The 21,500-nt window shown below is 38.8% G+C and overlaps 1 protein-coding gene across 9 annotated transcripts in view; it reads left to right on the top strand.

The window, feature by feature from the left end:
- The window catches only part of INPP4A (inositol polyphosphate-4-phosphatase type I A), a 94,324-nt gene that overhangs the window by 47,469 nt on the left and 25,355 nt on the right, over positions 1 to 21,500 (top strand). For 6 of the 9 annotated variants that reach the window (XM_075200128.1, XM_075200134.1, XM_075200132.1 and 3 more), the window contains exons 10-16: positions 573 to 720; positions 9,568 to 9,698; positions 10,670 to 10,774; positions 12,494 to 12,602; positions 14,339 to 14,356; positions 16,754 to 16,937; positions 17,621 to 17,839. In XM_075200128.1, coding sequence (XP_075056229.1) covers positions 573 to 720; positions 9,568 to 9,698; positions 10,670 to 10,774; positions 12,494 to 12,602; positions 14,339 to 14,356; positions 16,754 to 16,937; positions 17,621 to 17,839 — 914 coding nt within the window. The remainder of the gene's footprint in view (positions 1 to 572; positions 721 to 9,567; positions 9,699 to 10,669; positions 10,775 to 12,493; positions 12,603 to 14,338; positions 14,357 to 16,753; positions 16,938 to 17,620; positions 17,840 to 21,500) is intronic. The other 3 variants (XM_075200135.1, XM_075200133.1, XM_075200130.1) reach the window with 1 other exon arrangement.

Here is a 21,500-nt window from a genome sequence, read left to right as displayed (position 1 = left end):
GATTTGCAAAGTGGTGAAGCGGTGAGAGAGGAAGATCAGTCTTGACGCAGTGCTTAGGATAGATTGTGGCAGAGATAGATGGATGAAGGGATGACAGATTGTAGAGGGTTACAATAGTCCGGGTGAACTATAATGATAGAATAGATAAGGGCTTTGGCAACATGAGTGAGAAAAAGGAGTATTCTCACAATGTTTCGATAGAGAGGTGACATGGGACTGGATGTGTGATGTAAAGTTGAGGGTGGAGTCATGGAGAACACAAAGTGGGAACGCCAGCGGGTATAGGTGCCTGTGTGTAGTGCAAAGTCAACACTGAGAGGAGGAAAGATGATGGGCTCAGTTTTGGACATGTTGAGCTTAGGTAGCATTGGGAATAATTGCCAATACTCTAAGAATGAGATGCAACAGTTAATTTTCTAGACTTTGCTTTGAATCACTGTAACTGACACACCACTGAATGCTATGTGTAAATTTTATAGCAGAATGAAATGAAAGTGAAATTGATTGTCTGTGTGAGCTGTTCTTATACATTGTTCATTTCTCATTTTTTTCTTTAATTTTCTACATTCCAGTATTTGGTGGTGTAATCTGTCGCATGTACCGTTACCCTACAACAGACGGCAACCATCTGCGGATATTGGAGCAAATGGCGGAGAGCGTCCTCTCCTTGCACATACCCAGACAGTTTGTAAAACTCCTCCTGGAAGAAGATGCATCTAGGTGAGATAAAGATAAAGGGATTATCTGCAAAATGGTGATAAAATTCACATGTATTGTACATTTAAGCATGTTCAAGTATAGTGGTGTTAATGGGGTTTTTTCATATATAAAATATTTGTACACAATTCTATATTTGAAAATATTGCAATTCACAAGTTATTCTTTATCTATGGGAAATATACTAAGAGTTCATTTTCTATTGTCTAAAATAAGTGAGTATTTCTTATTGTCATTCATTGTATTGAATAATCAATTTACTATACCAGGTGTGTGTGTATATATGATAAAAATGAACAATCTCAAATAAGTAAAAAATGTATACATAATAAATATTGAGGGCAAATATGGTGACGGGCAATAGGGTCATGTAGGGGTATTGCATAGCGCCGTTGGGCCGTTTCAATGTTATGTTTGTATTTGTGTGATACTGACAGTAGAGGTAATTTATGTGAACAGCATTTAGTTTTGCGCAAAATTGCCTGTTTGTCCGCCTTATGCAAGTTTTTGCCTTGGCAAGTACACATCTAGCATGCGTAGCCTCGTTCATATGTGATATTGCAGCCTCCGCTAGGAAATGTGCTTTTGGGAAAAGGTCACATCAAAGTTCTTCCTAATATGACTTTAGGAACAGGTCCTGCACTGGAGTCTCCAGTACCCCTGCCGAAGCTTGCATAAGCGCCACTTCCCCTCATACCACTGCACTTATTCTGATCCCTGCTCTGTTCAGATCAGAGGGCACATCGCCAGCACCGGAAAAAGTCTATTTTTTGAGGCTGAGAGGGAACTCCGTTAAGTCTCCTCCTGCTGGGCCTACTGTGCTCTGTTACTGTTACATTTCTCACCTGGGTCACAGGTACTGCCATTGAGGTGGCAGTGGGAGCATGTGGGGGTTTCTGTTTGGTATGTGGGGGTATTTTGTGGAAGTATGGGTTTGGGTTACACATGTAAGGCCTGAGAGCAATGCGGGGGAAGTGAGTGGCTGATGTGGAGGTGCGGAGTTCATATTGGGGCTGCCTTTTATTTATTTTAGGAAAGTGTAAAGTTAGAGACTTGTACGTGTATCAGGATGCCCATCACTAGTATGCACCAATGCCTAATTGCTGTCATCTCTGAGGATGTGTAAAAAACAGCTCTTTTTCCAGTGGGAGAAGACTCTTTGGTGACCCGCTAAACCAGGGCTGCCCCAAATCCAGTTTGTGAAGTTCATTGAAATATCTCGTCCCACAATATGAAATCTGTTTTTTTGCATGTGTGTGCAGTACAAGGCTCCTAGATCACATTTAGCTTCTGACAGAAGGAGCACATATCCCCCCCATCCCCCCATACACACATCCCTGCAGGTGCTACCAATTTAATAAATGGGGAAAAAGACTGGCTTAAAATGGAATTTGCTCTGTGGGACCAATTGTCCATCACACGCATGATTGTTAATCCATCACTATCAGTATTTGTTTAGTATTTATGAGGAAAAAAAGAAACACTATTGTAGAGTCAAAATTGAGGGGGAAGTAAAGCAAATATTTTACATTAATATATATTAAAGAATTGTATCACTGAGTATAATGTACACGAAATAACTGAAGTGTTTATACTTTTACTAAATATGTCCACTGAGATCTCATTCGCTCCTCTCAGCAGCATGCTGTCATGTTAGGAGGGAGGGGCTTCTCTAACTACACAAGACAGTGTCTGACAACTAGGTAGAGTTGCTGTTTATTATTAATTATTATTAATTTTTATTTATATTGCGCTACTAAGTGTCCGTAGCGCCGTACAGGGACAAACGAAATTACAATACGAGGAGAGACAGCACAGTACAGTAAACAATAAGCACAATAACTGAGAGCTGTTTAGAAACATTGGGGATTCACAGTGATGTCACAACAGACAGTCTCAGCCTTTAGACCTGTATCCGATCCCATCAGGACCTTGTCCTACAGATGTGGGAGGAGTTTCCGCTGTCTGTAATGCAGCGGGAGGTAATATTCTACTGTATGACCAAGTTGAAGCTAAATATCAGATTACCAATAAACAGTGTATTTTTACCTTTATGGTTTGTAGGTGAAATTTGTGGGGTTTAGTGATCCTTTACGGTGAGAGGCATGACTAATAAAGAGGACAAATAAACCTGCACTGTGTCCATGCTGGACAAGCGTTTGTGAACGTTCTGCATATTCACAGTTAAGGATTTTGATGTCTCTGTGCGGGTGATTTTTTTTTCTAGCTTACTAAGCCAATAATTTCCTCACTGCTCATAAATGAAGCTATGTACTGCATGAGGTCCTAGGGGAGAGGGTTGAGAAACTCATGAATATATTCTTGGTAATAGAAAATGCAGTGTGCTTCAGGATTAGCACATTTTCAGTAACTGACTGTGGTTAATCATATCCTGTTTACCATGCAACAACAGTCATCTCTGAAATATAAGATTTTACACCAAATCAATTTAATAAGTGGTTTCTGTACTAGGTGCACAATAATCATACATGGGTCGTATAAGGCTTAGCACACATACAACCCTGATCCACCATATCAGAGCCTGCACCTATACCAACCCACTGTATGCAAATGCTCTTCTGCCCTTCGTCTAATTTAGCGCACAGAGGACAGCACAAACACTGCTACTATGCTAATTGGAATCAAGAAATGGCTAGATATTATGAACATGTGATCTGATCAGTAAAGCACAGATTTCCTACTTATCCCACTTGCAGGCTGGACCTGCTAGGCACCAGAGTCCACACATGGTAGAACGTTCACAGGTCTAACACAACTGACTTGTAGGTACTGCAGGATTCCAGGTGATCTGTGGATACGTACTAAGACAGATGTTTTCATATAGACAATGATAAACAGAAAATGTGTTTGCCCTTTCCTGCTACTCTAATACCAATCTCATTCCAACCAGATTGCGGATTTTGTTTTCCCACCCACCTATGCTCCTTAATTGCTCGAGAGGTCTCGCCTCCTCCTCCACCTCTTAGCCCTCATCCCCCCCTTTAGCTCAGTCCCTTGTTTATTGCAAGCATTCATCTGCCTTTCATTGCCTTCATTGTGCATAACCTTGCGCTTACTTGCAGTTTTTATTAGAGATGAGCGCACTCGGATTTCTGAAATCCGAGCCCACCCGAACGTTGCCGATCCGAGTCGGATCCGAGACAGATCCGGGTATTGGCGCCAAATTCAAATCTGAAACTGAGGCTCTGACTCATAATCCCGTTGTCGGATCTCGCGATACTCGGATCCTATAAATTCCCCGCTAGTCGCCGCCATCTTCACTCGGGCATTAATCAGGGTAGAGGGAGGGTGTGTTAGGTGGTCCTCTGTCCTGGTAGATCTCGTGCTGTGCTGTTTAGTTCTGTGCTGTGCTGTTTAGTTCTGTGCTGTGCTGTGCTGTGCTGTGTTCTGCAGTATCAGTCCAGTGGTGCTGTGTGCTGTGCTCTGTCCTTCTGAGGTCAGTGGTGCTGCTGGGTCCTGTGCTGTGTCCTGTTCAGTCCAGTGGTGCTGTGTCTTGTGCTCTGTGCTTCTAAGGGCATAGTTATTTCCCCAATATTCCCCTGTGTTTAAAAAAATAAAAAAAAGTTATTTAAAAAAATACCAAAAACTAATTTAATTTTTTTTAATTACCACAAAATTTGCACAACCAATCCTGCAGTATAAGCCCATTGGTACTGCAATATTACCAAGTTCACACATTCAGCAGTAAAAGTCCAGTGGTACTGCAATATTACAAAGTTCACACATTCTGCAGTATCAGTCCAGTGGTGCTGTGTCCTGTGCTCTGTGCTTCTAAGGGCATAGTTATTTCCCCATTATTCCCAAGTTTTTAAAAAATAAAAAAAAAGTAAAAAAAAATTTAAAAATTAAAAATAAAAAAAAAAATATATAATTATAACCAAATTTGCAAAACCAATCCAGCAGTATAAGTCCATTGGTACTGCAATATTACAAAGTTCACACATTCAGCAGTAAAAGTCCAGTGGTTCTGCAATATTACAAAGTTCACACATTCTGCAGTATCAGTCCAGTGGTGCTGTGTCCTGTGCTCTGTCCTGCTGAGTTCAGTAGTGCTGCTGGGTCCTGTTTAGTCCAGTGGTGCTGTGTCCTTTGCTCTGTGCTTCTAAGGGCATAGTTATTTCCCCATTATTCCCAAGTTTTTAAAAAATAAAAAAAAAGTTATAAAAAAAAAAAAAAAAAAAAAAAAATAATTATAACCAAATTTGCAAAGCCAATCCAGCAGTATATAAGCCCATTGGTACTGCAATATTACCAAGTTCACACATTCAGCAGTAAAAGTCCAGTGGTACTGCTATTACAAAGTTCACTGATTCAGCAGTATAAGTCCAGTGCTACTCTCCTGTGCCGCATATAATTTTTAAAGGCTTTGCCGAGTGTGTGTGGCTTAGGGGTACGCTCTCTTGTGCTACATATAATGGAAAACCAAAATTTGGAGGATAAAGTAGGGAAAGATCAAGACCCTCTTCCTCCTAATGCTGAAGCTGCTGCCACTAGTCATGACATAGACGATGAAATGCCATCAACGTCGTCTGGCAAGCCCAATGCCCAATCTCCTAGTACAGGGCATGTAAAATCCAAAAAGCCCAAGTTCTCAAAAAATAGCAAAAAGAGAAACTTAAAATCATCTGAGGAGAAACGTAAAGTTGGCAATATGCCATTTACGACACGTAGTGGCAAGGAACGGCTTAGGCCCTGGCCCGTGTTCATGACTAGTGGTCCAGCTTCACCCAAGGATCTAAGCCCACCCCCCCCCTACAAAAAATTTAAGAGAGTTATGCTGTCAGCAACAACAACAAAACAGCAAAGAACTCTGCCTTCTAAACAGATGACATCACAAATCCCCAAGGCGAGTCAAAGGGTGTTGTTGGTTGTGAACCCTGACCTTCCCATCACTGTACGGGAAGAGGTGACTCCATCCAGCATTTGCAGCACGCCCTCTGCATATGCTGGAAGGATCACCCACAGTCCAGTTACAGATTTGGCTAATGAAGGTGTGAATGTTGTACACTGGGAGGAGGATATTGATGTAGCTGGCGCTGAGGAGGATGTTGATGATTATGATGCGGACAGATACCAAATTGCCTTTCTCAATTTCTATTTATATTCTAGATTATATAACGGCTGAAAAGTTTCCTGTTTTACTCCTAGTGGAGAGGGGATCTGATGCAGACAGATACCAAACAGCCTTTGTCCATTTCTTTGTATATTTGAATTTCTAGTTCTACAGTCTATGCAGGCTGCTTTATTTATATTCAACTACAAGTGTAGGGCGGGGGGGGGGGGGCATAGATAGCCACCAAAGTAACGTGGTCCATTTAATTTCACTTTCTAGCTCAACAGTCTGTGCAGCCTGCTTTTTTTATCTTCAAAGTATTTATATTTACAAGCCTTGCAATCTAAATTAACTAGAGGTAGTGACGTGGTAGAACTCCAAAAGGCAGTTTGGAAGCCCCTGTACAAACTGGCTCTATTTTTTAACTGAGTTGTCCCCCCTCCAGTGTGTACTCGGAAAGAGTTTTTAGTGCAGCGGGGAACCTGGTCAGTGAGCGGCGAAGGAGGTTGCTTCCTCACAACGTAGAAAAAATGATGTTTATAAAAATGAATAATCAATTCCTCAATGAAGTACAGCACTGCCCTCCAGACAGTACAGAGGGACTGTGGTTGTGGAGTCCAGCGGGGACGAATTGATAATGTGTGAGGAGGAGGAAGTACACACTGTAGGGAGAGAGGAATCGGAGGTTGAGGATGAGGACGACATCTTTCCTCAGTAGAGCCTGTTTAGTTTGTACAGGGAGAGATGAATTGTTTTATTGGTGTGGGGGCCCAAACAAACCAATCATTTCAGCCACAGTTGTTTGGTAGGCCCTGTCGCTGAAATGATTGGTTTGTTAAAGTGTGCATGTCCTATTTCAACAACATAAGGGTGGGTGGGAGGGACCAAGGACAATTCCATCTTGCAACTTTTTTTTGGGCATTATGTGACCATTCAACAGTCGTTTGCCATGTTCAAAAAGTAAAAGAAAATGCCAACAAATTCAATAAATTAAATCAAAAGTTAAATGCCCTGTCATTATTTAAAACAAGAGGTTTTGACGTGCTAGAATTAGTGTAGTGTTAAGATGTTATAAACACTACACTTGGAAATTGGAGGAGGTATTGTGGCCCCGGTATCAAATTGGGTACCGGGGCCACCCCACTACGCAGTCCAGATACTTGTTTGGTGGAATTCAGACCAGTTGAGGGTGTATTTATTTTGTTGTGGCCCCGGTATCAAATTGGGTACCGGGGCCACCCCACTACGCAGTCCAGATACTTGTTTGGTGGAATTCAGACCAGTTGAGGGTTTATTTATTTTATTGTGGCCCCGGTATCAAATTGGGTACCGGGGCCACCCCACTACGCAGTCCAGATACTTCTTTGGTGGAATTCAGACCAGTTGAGGGTGTATTTATTTTATTGTGGCCCCGGTATCAAATTGGGTACCGGGGCCACCCCACTACGCAGTCCAGATAATTGTTTGGTGGAATTCAGACCAGTTGAGGGTGTATTTATTTTATTGTGGCCCCGGTATCAAATTGGGTACCGGGGCCACCCCACTACGCAGTCCAGATACTTGTTTGGTGGAATTCAGACCAGTTGAGGGTTTTATTATTATATTGTGGGGACCACTCTATCTATACCACACTACAACTCTATACCACTCTATTTAATACTTTAATTCTATTTAATACTTTAATTATATTACTAATTCCCATAAAGAGGAACTGCCGCTTCTATTTAATACTTTAATTCTATTAGTAGTTACCATAAAGAGGAACAAAATAAACCAATTTTACCAAAAGTATAATATGACTTAGACTTACAAACACTACACTTGAAAGATGGTGCCTTTAAATGAAAAAGTCAGTCTTAATTGCACGACTATGTGCAACAGGGACAGTTTTTTGGTTTACAAAGTCAACCAATAACACTTCGACCCTGTCTGTCTTTAACATACTTGATGGGATCTCAATGACGAATGGTCTGTACCATGTTTGGAGGAGGTATTGTGGCCCCGGTACCAAATTGGGTACCGGGGCCACTCCACTATGCAGTCCAGATAGAGGTGTATCAGATATTAAACAACGTTGACTGTTGCTGCAAAAATTTTAAATAATATTGTGGGGAACACTACACTACGCAGTCCATAAACTTTTTGGGTGGAATTCAGACCTATGTAGGGTTTTTTAATAATATTGTGGTGACCCACTCCTCTACGCAGTCCAGGTACATTTATTGGTGCGAATCATACAAGTTGATGGTTTTCTTGTTATATATATTGTGGTGACCCACTCCTCTACGCAGTCCAGGTACATTTATTGGTGCGAATCATACAAGTTCAGGGTTTTTAATATATATTGTGGTGACCCACTCCTCTACGCAGTCCAGGTACATTTATTGGTGCGAATCATACAAGTTGATGGTTTTCTTGTTATATATATTGTGGTGACCCACTCCTCTACGCAGTCCAGGTACATTTATTGGTGCGAATCATACAAGTTCAGGGTTTTTAATATATATTGTGGTGACCCACTCCTCTACGCAGTCCAGGTACATTTATTGGTGCGAATCATACAAGTTCAGGGTTTTTAATATATATTGTGGTGACCCACTCCGTTACGCAGTCCAGGTACATTTATTGGTGCGAATCATACAAGTTGATGGTTTTCTTGTTATATATATTGTGGTGACCCACTCCTCTACGCAGTCCAGGTACATTTATTGGTGCGAATCATACAAGTTCAGGGTTTTTAATATATATTGTGGTGACCCACTCCTCTACGCAGTCCAGGTACATTTATTGGTGCGAATCATACAAGTTCAGGGTTTTTAATATATATTGTGGTGACCCACTCCTCTACGCAGTCCAGGTACATTTATTGGTGCGAATCATACAAGTTGATGGTTTTCTTATTATATATATTGTGGTGACCCACTCCTCTACGCAGTCCAGGTACATTTATTGGTGCGCATCATACAAGTTGATGGTTTTCTTATTATATATATTGTGGTGACCCACTCCTCTACGCAGTCCAGGTACATTTATTGGTGCGCATCATACAAGTTGGTGGTTTTCTTATTATATATATTGTGGTGACCCACTCTTCTACGCAGTCCAGAAAGATACCTCGTTGCAACGTTTTGGACTAATAACTATATTTTGAGGTGTTCAGAATACACTGTAAATTAGTGGAAATGCTTGTTATTGAATGTTATTGAGGTTAATAATAGCGTAGGAGTGAAAATAAGCCCAAAAACTTGATTTTTAAACTTTTTATGTTTTTTTCAAAAAAAATCCGAATCCAAAACCTTAAATCCGAACCGAGACCTTTCGTCAAGTGTTTTGCGAGACAAATCCGAACCCCAAAAATAATGAAAATCCGGATCCAAAACACAAAACACGAGACCTCAAAAGTCGCCGGTGCACATCCCTAGTTTTTATATTTTCTTCTCTAGGTTTGATGCTTAGTACTATGACACATTCTGTTTATTTTATGTCCTCGGTGTAAACTACAATTATATGCCCTATACAATGTTTACTATGTGTGTAACCTTCAGACACTATTAATAAATTGTTATTTAGATATATATATATTTGCATGCTTGTGGAGATGTTGGTGTACATACCTTCATAGATACAACTTGTAATCCTATGAGTTAGCTGTTATGTTTTTTGCTCTCAATCAAGCAGAGGAGACTTACAGAACTACAGTTAAAGCTTGTTAATGTGTTGTGAGGGTGTGTATGGCTAATCGATTCCATATTTTTTACCTGTCATGTGTTACACAGGGTTTGTGAGCTTGAAGAGCTGGGGGAGCTGTCTCCATGCTGGGAGAATCTTCGCAGACAGATAGTAACTCAGTATCAGACGATCATATTAACATACCAGGATAATTTGACCAATCTTCACCAATATAAAGGTCAGCTGAGGAATCTTGCAGTCACATTTTCTGGGTCTCACTTATTACCTATATATGCACAAATCAATTATTTCCGCAGAAGTTCTTTTTTTTATTTTTTACCATGAATGCAGCATCTTTTGAGTTTTTATTTGTTTTTTCATATAACATATTTGACTCATTTCCTGAGTATTTTACGTTTTCTTTAAACAAGGGTTCCCGTATCGAATATACCCATGCTCGACCCATGTCAGTGAATGCATTTGATCAAAAAATGGTGAAGCAGACAAAGGGGGAATTAGACAATACAATTGAACTAGACAAGAGATGGGGGAACAAAATGAAAGAAAGTGATGGATTTTGGGGACACAGGATAGCGATAGTGGCACTATTTAATCTGATAAAAAAAATGTATTTCAAGTCCCTCTCGTAAACTTACCAAGACAAGGTCCATCTAAACCATTTCCAGAACTGCTCATAGTAATGAAGCTTATGTGTTCGAAGATGGTGATTCTTGCTTTGAAATTACATTGTTTCTCCATGCGAGAATATCCTGTTGGTCAGAGACCATACCGATACTAGGCGCCCCCCTAAACAACCATGACAAGACTTGCGACAATCTGGTCTTTAAATGTCTGTGCCAAATTGTCTACAGATCCGGTCATTTGGCGGCTATATCAGTGACTGGATCACACTCCGCTGCTAGATACATACAGGTTATTTACAATTTTGTGCGTGTGGTTAGCATGGTATACATAGTTTATTAATCACATGCTGCCAATTTAGATAGTTCTTTATAAATTTGCAAAGTACAGACAAGGGTACAGAATGTAAAGAAATTAAGGTAGCAGTAATGAAAATGGGAATCTGTTTTCTCTGTCCTGAAGAGCTTACTTTCTGAATGCAATTTTACACACGAGGTTCCAGTCAGTACTTTTGCGACATACATAACAATTGCTCAATATTATGTTATGAAATATATCTTTTTTCAGGTGTTTCTTTTAAAGCAAGTAGCCTAAAGGGAGACAAGAAATTAGAATTTGTTCCTACCAATTTACACATTCAAAGAATGAGAGTTCAAGATGAATCTACGTCAGGTACCATATTTTTGTTGATATTTTTTTGTATACTTATCATTTCCCCTTTATGTAGGCTTTCTTATTGACAGACATAGCCAGGGTTAAATGTGCTGTGCTTTTAACATCCAATTATCCAACAATCCAATATATAAAAGATAATAATAATAATGACTCGACTTTTTAAGGCACCACAAGTCTTCCACAGCACCATTCATAGGGTAGAGTATACAAACACATTTCATGATTAAATATTGAAATGAATGTGGGCTGCAGTAGGAGAATATGATGTACTAAAACCTTACTATGCACACATTTTCTTCCTGGATAGTCTTGATAATCACCCACACTTTTCCACCACATAAGTCAGTCCTTTTCACTACTTTACATAACCTAAAACCCTCACAGAGTTCTCTGTACAATAGTTACTGCTTCAAGGTGGTATAAAAACCCATAATCACAATTGAGATAGACACATTAATGTATAACACCACTGTTCCTGTGTAAATTATACCCAGTCCCTGTATTAAACACCGTTGTATATAATATTAAACCTCACTGTATCTACATGCTTCATATACACAGACTCCACAATTGTCCTATATTATGCACATACATATCCACAATTGTCCTATATTATCCATATGCATCACAACCAACGTTCTCCATATAAATCGGTCCTCATAACACTATCAAACACACTCCTAAGCATCCTCAGTATTAACCATTCACTGTCCCAGTAACCACACTGCAACCTCCGTATTAACCATTTACTGCATTCTCCCGCATAGCACACTTTTATTTGCAGTAACCCATACATCACATCAAACTTAATATCAAGATCACAGTCCCAATAGTCACTGTCCCCATAACATCTATTCATCACATCAACCTCATCATGTACTCAATAGTAACAATATCTTAGCATTAATACTCTTCACCCATAACAAATCATTGCTGAATCCTTGATCGCATATCCAGTCCTGTTCCTTAACATCACTGGACCCATTAATTACACTCCTCCCAGTAATCACATCACACTGCCTCCCGTAATCCATACATCATCAATATCTATCACATCTATGAATATCAATCATTCTCAGCGCAGTAATCTACAATTCCTTAATACATTACAGCCCTTCCTATGTTCCCATATATATTTATATATCAATATCTATAAAATTGGTTCAATATATATAGCCTTTTATGTCTCTAGATGGAATCCATTCCTTATTTTCTAAATCCATGTGGTGTAGTATGGTGAGGGAAGGTTGGGAGAGGAATAGGAAAGTTTTAATATTGACTTCCCAGAAGTCCATGTGAAATAGAGGGACAGAGAAGCCTTGTGTATACACTTTTGTTTGTCTCTGTGGGAGTAGCCCTCTCCAGGACATGGATATATAAAATGTGAGAGTGTGTGTTCAGACATGAGTCTAATTACATAGGGAAAATGGAGGATTCCTTAGCATGGGAACAGTATACATGACAGACAGTACTATAAAAACTCTGTGTATATTAATAGAACATTGTTGTGTTTTCAAGCTGGTGAAAATTTTGCCTTTTCACACCTTTTTTTTTCGGTTATTAGGTTCATTTTCAGTTAAATTCTCTTTTGATTTCCAGTGCACTTGAGACATCATGAGACTTATACATGTGCCAGACTCTGGCTGTTTGCACTATATTGTAATAACTGCAGTGCAAAGGTGTGATCTCAATCATATGTTCTTACTGTCCAAACAGATCAAAACTATGATATAGTGACCATAGGAGCACCAGCTGCCCATTGTCAAGGTTTCAAATCTGGAGGATTACGGAAAATGTTGCACAAGTTTGAAGATGCAAAGAAAAAGTAAGATCTCATTTATCACCTTTTCAATAAACGGTTTATGCGTTTATTGCACTCTCGTTATTTTACCATGTGGTGATGGAAAGGCAAATTCAGGTGGAATTACTGAAGCATGAAATATCCCCTAAAGCTCAAACACTGCTGCGGTATTACACCTTTCCAGTAGGTTGTGTTTCATAAATACGTCTGTTCTTCTATGACCTATTCACTGTTTTAATGGATGTTGTGGTTTGTAAAATACAGTATATATAGCTTGCAAACCCCAACAGTATAATCTCTATATAAGTATAGAAATACTAGTCGAAGTTCAATGGAAAATATAAATGAATGGAATTTGATAGTTCTACAATCAAAGCAGTAGATGAAGTGGTGGTATGACATAGTATGGCACACTGACTCATATAAATATAGATATATATATATATAAATATCTATATATATCTATATTTATATATTTGTTTATGAATAATTGATGGGATCACACCACTGCCATAAAAATCGATGTATGCAAATATGTGGCATTATAAGCAATGTGGGTCACTATTTGATTCTCATTGTCTCTTTGAAATTATAAAGCAGGGATTCTGAACCTTTTGTAATTCCGGACTCAAATTAAGTCTAGGGGGTATATTTACTAAACTGTGGTTTTGAAAAGTGAATATGTTGCCTTTAACAACCAATCAGATTCTAGTTATCATTTATTTAGTACATTCTACAAAATGACAGCTAGAATCTGATTGGTTGCTATAGGCAACATCTCCACTTTTTCAAACCACCAGTTTAGTAAATATAGCCCTAAGTCTTTGTAAAACTGGAAGACTCACAACCTTGTCCTTGGAGTTTAGGTACTTGCCAATATGCTACAGACACAGCAATACCCTAAAGCAACTTATAGATTTAAAAAGAAAACCTATTATGCTGGATGGATGATGCTCATTTTGTGAGTGACACCGTTTTGGGAGACAATTTTGGATTTTATCCATACAAATCTCTAAATGAGTCCCAAAACAAGAACCATTTACAGGGATGTTAGAGCCCAATGGAGATACTGTCCCTCCAAAAGAAAAACAGGTTGGCAGTATCTACTTTGATTTCATGTTAATAAATTCATTTTTAGATTATCCCCATGGACATGTTTCAGGAATTGTCCCAAATTATCAGTTAAAAAGGAAGTATCCTATAAAAATGATATATAAACAACCACCTTTTATGTACTGCTGATGCTCAGTTGGGGCACTCTGACATTAAACTGGAAGGATAATATAACCTAGTGAAAATAGTACAGGTGTGCTGTAATCCATAGCCAGTCATATAGCAAAATGTGGCTTTGGCCTGCATGTTGTGATAATGTACATGATGCACAGACCCCATCCTAATGATCATTGTTCAATGCAGAAAGCCCATTCTTAGACCTAGGCGCAGAGCCCCATTCTGGTAACTATTCTTGAATATGAATAACCATTATTACCCTTTATACAAGACTAGTGAGAGCAAATATTAGGTTGCCTACCTACAGCACATTAAACATCCCATTTGGGGCACCAAAAATGTTAAACATACATAAAAAAAATGATTTATTTTGCTATTAAATGATATGTCTTCTTTAAATAAGAAAAGTAAATAAAAAGTGTACAAGATGAAGCACATTAGGTGTTACAATACAAATAGTTTGATAACTGAGTTTTTTTTTTCAACTTTTTGTAATCTAATTTTGCATTTTGTTTCTTGGTTCCTTATAGCAGTTATGAGGAAAGTTGGTGAGTTGGCTTTGTAGCATCCATTAAACCATATATTTTGTGTCATGCATTTTCCAACATTGTAAACTTGTGATTTTCGGTGGATATGTATGGGTCTCTATTACTGCTTATTTTTGTACGTTTCATTTCAACACTATGTTCTAGCCCTGCAGTGTTCTTTAGTATGGGCAGAATTCACCAAAATGCTGCTGCTTCACTTCACACCCACACTTGGCTATTAAATCATGTCTTGCGTAATAGTGGATGCTTTTATCAAAGGCATCAAGGCTTTAAAGCATGTGCCTGCCACGCCAATATTTAATTATTATGCATATTTTATTTAATCTTTGTGATATTGTGTTATTATAGAGACAATTTGTACAGTTTGTTTTGTATTATTTTTTATTGTTTAGAAGTTTCTTGTCTTTTAACGGCTTTTGGCGATGGAACACTGCCATTTGAAAAACAAAACCTTGATGTCTGTCCTCACTTTTGATAGAGTATACAAAGCGTATTCTGAAAGCCTCCCTGCAGCACAGTGTACTGATACCAAGTGCTAACACTTGTGAATGCTGTAGGCAGTGGCAAAATTGGTGATATTATTTTTCAATCTATCGGCATTTAAAGGTGTTTTAAGAAGGCGTGCTTGATATTTAATGTTCATATGTATGAGTCCAAATTGTTTATTAATATATACTCTAGTGACTTGTTTTATTAAACAAACTAGCTCTCTGTCATCAGTAAATTGTGTCAAATCATACTGTCTCTTAAAGATTTGCCATGGGACAAAGCCTTCATGTAACTTGCGTTAATGCAATGTAACTAGAGGTATTACAATACTTATATATGGAAACAAGAAATGGTAAAAACATGTGTTTCATAAATATTCTACATGCCGGTGCTCAGCTAAAAGTGTTTGAATAAATTAATTCATACTCTTGGGTTGCCGCATTCTAATTTAGAGGATGACATTGACAAATGGATGTATTCTAAGTCGTTATAAGGAGTATAGTCTGCCATGGTTGTAATCTGTACATTAAAGCAGCTTTTGCAGTTGCAAAAATAAATATATCTTAAGGTGTCCATACATGTTGTGATTTCGATGTCTAATCAGGCCATTTTATACCTATGTAGCTGCAAGTTGCAGCAACAAACACTGTTCGAAATCTGAGCAAGATTTATGATATGTCAAAAGGGACACACGGTAACTCTTCTGAGACAATGAAAACATCTGATCGTGTATGTAGTCCTGATCTAATCACACTAAAGGTGCCATGTTAAAACCAGCCATTTTCGACGCTTTGTCCAAAACCGACGTAATGTAGCACGTACTTGAACAAAATACCACCAGCTGGGATCACACCACACATTTAGGGCCAAATCTACCAATGATCTGGCTGCTTGCCATTTGGGCTGAGCATTTGGATCAACACGTGTATGGGCAAGTGGCATGCATTCTTTGTTTTTCTGTCTTTTCTTTTTTTTTTACATTTTCATCAAAATTACTTAGGAGAATTGTCTGATTTACAATACCATAGGCTTGTGTTTGTAGTTTAATTGCAGTATAGAATTTAATAACTGGCAGAACTGCAATGAACAGCTTTAAATAATAATGCTGTTTTGGAGTAAGTACTTCAGGCACCGCTAAATCAAACATTTAAATGGTTGGAAAAAAGTTAGTCATTTTTAACTTTCCATTCTTGGTGTTCAGGAAGCAAACTTAGTATTTTACATATGGGACAAGCTCAGTGTTTTGCATATGGTACAAGCTCAGTGTTTTGCATATGGTAGAAATCCAGTGCTTTGCATATGGTACAAGTTCCAGACTCTACTTGCTGTGACTAACCAAATTATTGTGTGTAGCGCTCTGCTACAGGGATTTCTTGCACTCTAGAAATGTTTTGCCATGGCTTTCTGTATGAGCTAATGAGTGGCCTGTCAGGATTATCATTAGCACAGGGAATGCATGCTGTATTGACAAATGAAGATTTCTGTGGAGCATTGCAGTTATTGCCTGGTTCGCTACATTTCAGCTTTCTTGTTGTTACTGTGAGGTCATAAAGCATATACAATAAGAGTTGCATTGCACTGGTTTATACTTTGCGTTGCATCTGTAGTTGAGATGAATATTATGAAGTTAGATATTTTTATAGTCATGTTGGAATAAATACGTCACTATTCATTTTATTCACCAGTTACTATTATTGCTAAATAGAGAAATCTATGTTTGCCAAATGAAGCACATCTAATTAAAGCACAAGCATCATCCACTCAATGTAAAATGTACCACTAGGGAGCCATGACACAATCATTTTGTTTTACCATGTGTGTTCCATGTGGTTGTCAGTATATGAATTGCTCATTTCACTACTTGTTGGGGAATCCTTTCTTTTGCGCTCACGTTTTCATTTCTTCCAGCACCACAGCAAGTCCCCAGTCCATCGTCTACATACCACAGGATATTATTCGAGCAAAGGAGATCATTGCCCACATCAATACTCTGAAGACACAAGTCAGTTATTACGCAGAGAGACTCTCGAGGGCGGCCAAGGACAGATCGGCCAATGGTATTGAGAGAACACTCGCCATTTTGGCGGATAAGGTAAGAGAGGGACATCTTAGATTTTCTTTTACTTTTATGTCACATTTCCATAGTCTTCAACAAAATCTACTCTTTATTCTACGTGAAAACTAATTTAGTCTTTCATATTTAATTATTATTATGTCCTTTATATGATTATTATTACATAGTGCTTGTAATTTTGTGTTTTCATACATATTTTGCTAATTGGATTTTATTTTTTATTTAGCTAAGTAAGGGAGACTGATTAAACTGAATATTCATGTGTGTATGCATTTGTAAGTTACCTGATACATAATGTCATAATGTTAAAAAAGGTGCCGGCTGCAAGTTTTATGTTCTATGTCAACCACTGGGACACAGCCCTATGTCCAATACTGCCATGTGTTGCACTGCGCACAGTAGACACTATGGGTGATACTTAATTAGCCGTTAAGTTTCCCCAAACGACCTGGTTCCTGAACATTGTGGATTTCTCCTCACACCCCTATGGCGAGGGGGGGGGGGGGATCAGCTATATTACATCGCCACAGAGTGCCCTCGCAACCATTCTTGGAGGCACTCCGCAGCTAATTGAATATGCCCCCTATAAATGTACTGTAGAACACTTATATAAAAGATTTTTTTTATTTTTAGAATAAATCTTTATTATACCATAAATGGTATCCTTCTCATTGTATGTCATTTTTTTTTATTCTGTACAGACAAGACAGCTTGTCACAGTATGTGACTGCAAACTGTTATCCAGTGCAATACATGGACTTAATGCTGCTCGGCCGGATTACATAGCCTCCAAAGCATCTCCTACATCAGGGGAGGCAGATCAAGTTATGCTGAGGAATGACCAGGATACACTAGTGGCACGTTGGACAGTAAGAAACAGCAGGTCATCTCTACAGGTGGATTGGCATGAAGAGGAATGGGTATGCAGTTGGCTTTTTTAATGTCTAATGTTAGTGGTTTATGATAATCTTTCATACTACTTTTGCTTAAGTCCATTAAGCAAAACTATATTATCATTCAGGAAGAAATTTCGTGATCGCACCAAAAATTGTTGAAGATTTCTTAAAATAATCCATCTCAGCCCTTGATCAAGTAGCTCTACCTCCTCTTTCTTCTCTGCATCAATCAAAATCTTGGCAATGGCACACTAAAGAAACAGGCTGCCTCTAAAACTCTCCCACAAAATAGAAAGTCTTCTACGTCTCATGACATCCTCAAATATACTGCTATCGGCTTGTCCTATTGAAATGCAGTGGACACTGTCAAACAAAGAAACCTTCAATGTCTTATCTCCATTTAGGCTTCTAACCCCCAAGCAACTCTTTACATTTAAATCTTTTCTCAAAGCCTTCCATACAGTCTCATTGGATCGCCAACACTGCCCAAGATCTTGATTCTTACTTCAAGAGCAAGGCTGATAACATTCTATATGAAATGTTATTCTCTTTCCACAAGCAACAACATGCTCAATTCCTTTACTGCACTTATTCTTCATTTGATACCGCAATCTGCTCTCATCATCTCCTCCCACTCTACCACCTGTCCACTTATTCCTATCCCTCACAAATCAGTCATTGACTTTCATCTGTGCTCATTCTAACCTTAACTAACATCTGTATTCTCTCTTCACTGGTATCTTCCCATCATTATTCAAACATCGAGTATCTATCAGTTAGAGTGCTGCAAATCTCTGTCCTAGGTCCTCCCTTTCGCTCTATCTATACCACTTCTCTTGAAAAACAAATAAGCTCACTGCCTAGGTGTCATCCTTGACTCAGAAGTGTCCTTCATTCTCCACATCCAAATCATGTTACATATATCTAAGAAACATTTCCAGAATATGCACATATCTCACACAAGACACTGCAAACAGTCATGTACTCATAATCTGACATTGACTATTGCAATTGCAGTCTTGCTGGTTTTCCCCTGACTGCAGCAGCTAAACAAATTTTACTTAAAGTTCTTAAAATATCTCCCATCTCGTTCCCTTTGCCCAAGATCTATCATCCACACTCATTACTTGCTCCCATTCCTGGTGACAGGACTTTCTCTGATGGAATTTCCTCCCTCATACAACATGAAAACCTACCGCTTCAGGCAATCAAATTCCCAAACCATTTTCTCCTAGGATTTGCCACCATATTATCCTGTTCACTTCAAACATATATTCTTCTTCTACGCCCAAACAAACATCTGACCCTCAAATTAACATTGTCATTTGTATGGATCACATTTTCCTGTTAAGCACTTTTTTGCATTGCAATCTTAACCTTTTGTATCAAACACCTATTTTCCTATGGATTGAAAGCTTGTGAACAGGGCCCAGTTAGCCCTATGTCCGTCTGTTAATACCTAGTCTTGTTTTATTACTGTGTGTTTTCCCAATTGTAAAGTGTAGCAGAGTGTGCTGGCTCTCTATAAATAAATGTTACGAATAATAACAATGTTATTTACACAAGTCTTCATTTTAATATGCGAATGAGAGAAATCCGAAAATATGACTCTGGTGGATAAAGATTACTTTGTTTACACACTAAATTCTTCTAATAAGTGATAGCATTTTCATTGACATTAAATGGCAGAATTTCAAACAGACTATTACAATTTTAATTTAAAAATTGCCTTTTTTCTTTCCCTTTCAGCTATTCCACATATTGACACTGATCATTAAAACATATCTGTAAGGACGTTTTGTACCTCTCCCCATCCATTTTAGACATCCTGGTAGTGATACATATTTTATAATTATTTATACATGCCTATCGGCATTTTCTGTATACCACCTTGGAAACCAGTTAAGCGTTGGCAGACCAGTCTCTGTCCTGACTATTTGTGATAGTCAGGCCCGGCGCTCCCATTAGGCAAGGTTAGGCACTTGCCTAGGGCGCCGGGCTCTGGAGGGCGCCACAAGAATGTAAATTACTTTAAAACTGTGCGCTGACCATACCTGTCACGGCCGCCGCACAGCATTCAGATGCACGGGGAAGGGGCTATTGCTCACCACCGCCGCCTCTCTGCTCCGTCTCCTCCCCTCCACTCACTAGTGTCAGTGAGTGGAGGGGAGGAGACGGAGTAGAGAGGCGGCGGTGGTGTGACAAGGTAAGGAAAGACGGGGTGAGGGGGGAGGAGGGCGCCGATTTTTGCGGCGGAGGGGGGGGGGTGACAATTTTTTCAAAATGCCTAGGGAGCCATGGACCCTAGCACCGGCCCTGGTGATAGTACACTGTAGTGGAATTGAGACATAATATCATATACAGAGGAGCATTATGACAGGCTCCTAGTTTAAAAAATGACACAAATGTTTAAATGAAAAAAAATAAGTGAAAATTACTTTAGTTTTTATGCCCTGTAATGCCTGTGCTACTAAACTAAATTCTAAAATGTGTAAGCGTACTTTGTTTATATTAGCTGGGAAAAGTGTAAATTATCCATGGGCCCCACACCCTGAAAACATTTTCATGGCAATTCAGACTAATCAGTGTCTCATTAACCGTAAACCAGTTAATTATTCTCCTCACTTAGTTCACATCAAGCATTGAGAGGCTTATAAGCCTTTGCTCTAAACTGCCTGGCCCCCAAGAAGATGGATGTCATTAATCCCCAAGACATTTTTATTCACTAGACAATTCATTTTTGTAGTACCTTTTTTAAGGTTGCACTAAAAGGTCAAAGTAACTGTAAAAGGATCAAACAGGTTGATTTTTTTTTTTTGCCTTTTATATATTATTGTATATTTTATTTTAACCATACTACCTAAAAAAACACTTTTATGTCCCAAAGAATATAACACACATCAAAAGTTATAATGAGAACAGGAGACAAACATGAAGGCAGGTGACCAATGGTTTTCAAGTTTTAAAGAAGGATTTAGTGGAATTACAAAGAATACTGGTCTTAAATTTCATATGATAAGTATGCTAAATTCTGTTAATAATGGATTGTCCCCTTGGGGCTGCGTGGGATTTCACACTCAGCTGTGTCTACTGCTATAATAGATCTTATGAGCTTGTTCTGATGTCTGGACAAGATAGGGACTCCCAAGTGGAAAGAGATGGAACCTGGAGAGAGGGGAACCTCTATCTGTAGAACTGTAACTATGAGGTGGTTTTTTTTTTAACAAGAATTTTTATTACATTTTTCAGAGAAAAGTACAATTACAGGCAATCGTAGTTTAAGTGAAAGGTGTACACAACAGGTATCAAATACACATCAAATAAAATAGACAAAACAGGGGAGATTACATCCTACAGGGAAGAGGCAAGGAAAGTGTGTGTGTGGGGTGGGGGGGGGGAGACATCACTTTTCCACCTCCACCGGTGTCCAGATTCTGGAGGACTTGGGACCGCTCTATAAAATATACTGAGTAAACTGTGCCGTGACGTAGACATTTTTGAAGTTCGGGATGTCCAGACCACCGAATTGCACTGTGCGCTGCAGAGTCAGCCTTCCGACTCTAGGACACTCTTTTGCCAAGATAAATTGAGGTGCTATGTTGCTTGAATTTTAATACATAAGGGGTAATGTGGATCTGGAATTGGAAGAGGAGTCTGGGGATTATATTCATTTTGATTGAGTTCA

The sequence above is a fragment of the Mixophyes fleayi genome, chromosome 2, assembly GCF_038048845.1.
Source record: "Mixophyes fleayi isolate aMixFle1 chromosome 2, aMixFle1.hap1, whole genome shotgun sequence".
In the NCBI taxonomy this organism is placed as follows: Eukaryota; Metazoa; Chordata; class Amphibia; order Anura; family Limnodynastidae; genus Mixophyes; species Mixophyes fleayi.
The sequence above is the reverse complement of the archived record's forward strand: the minus strand, read 5'-3'. Positions and strand labels throughout refer to the sequence as shown.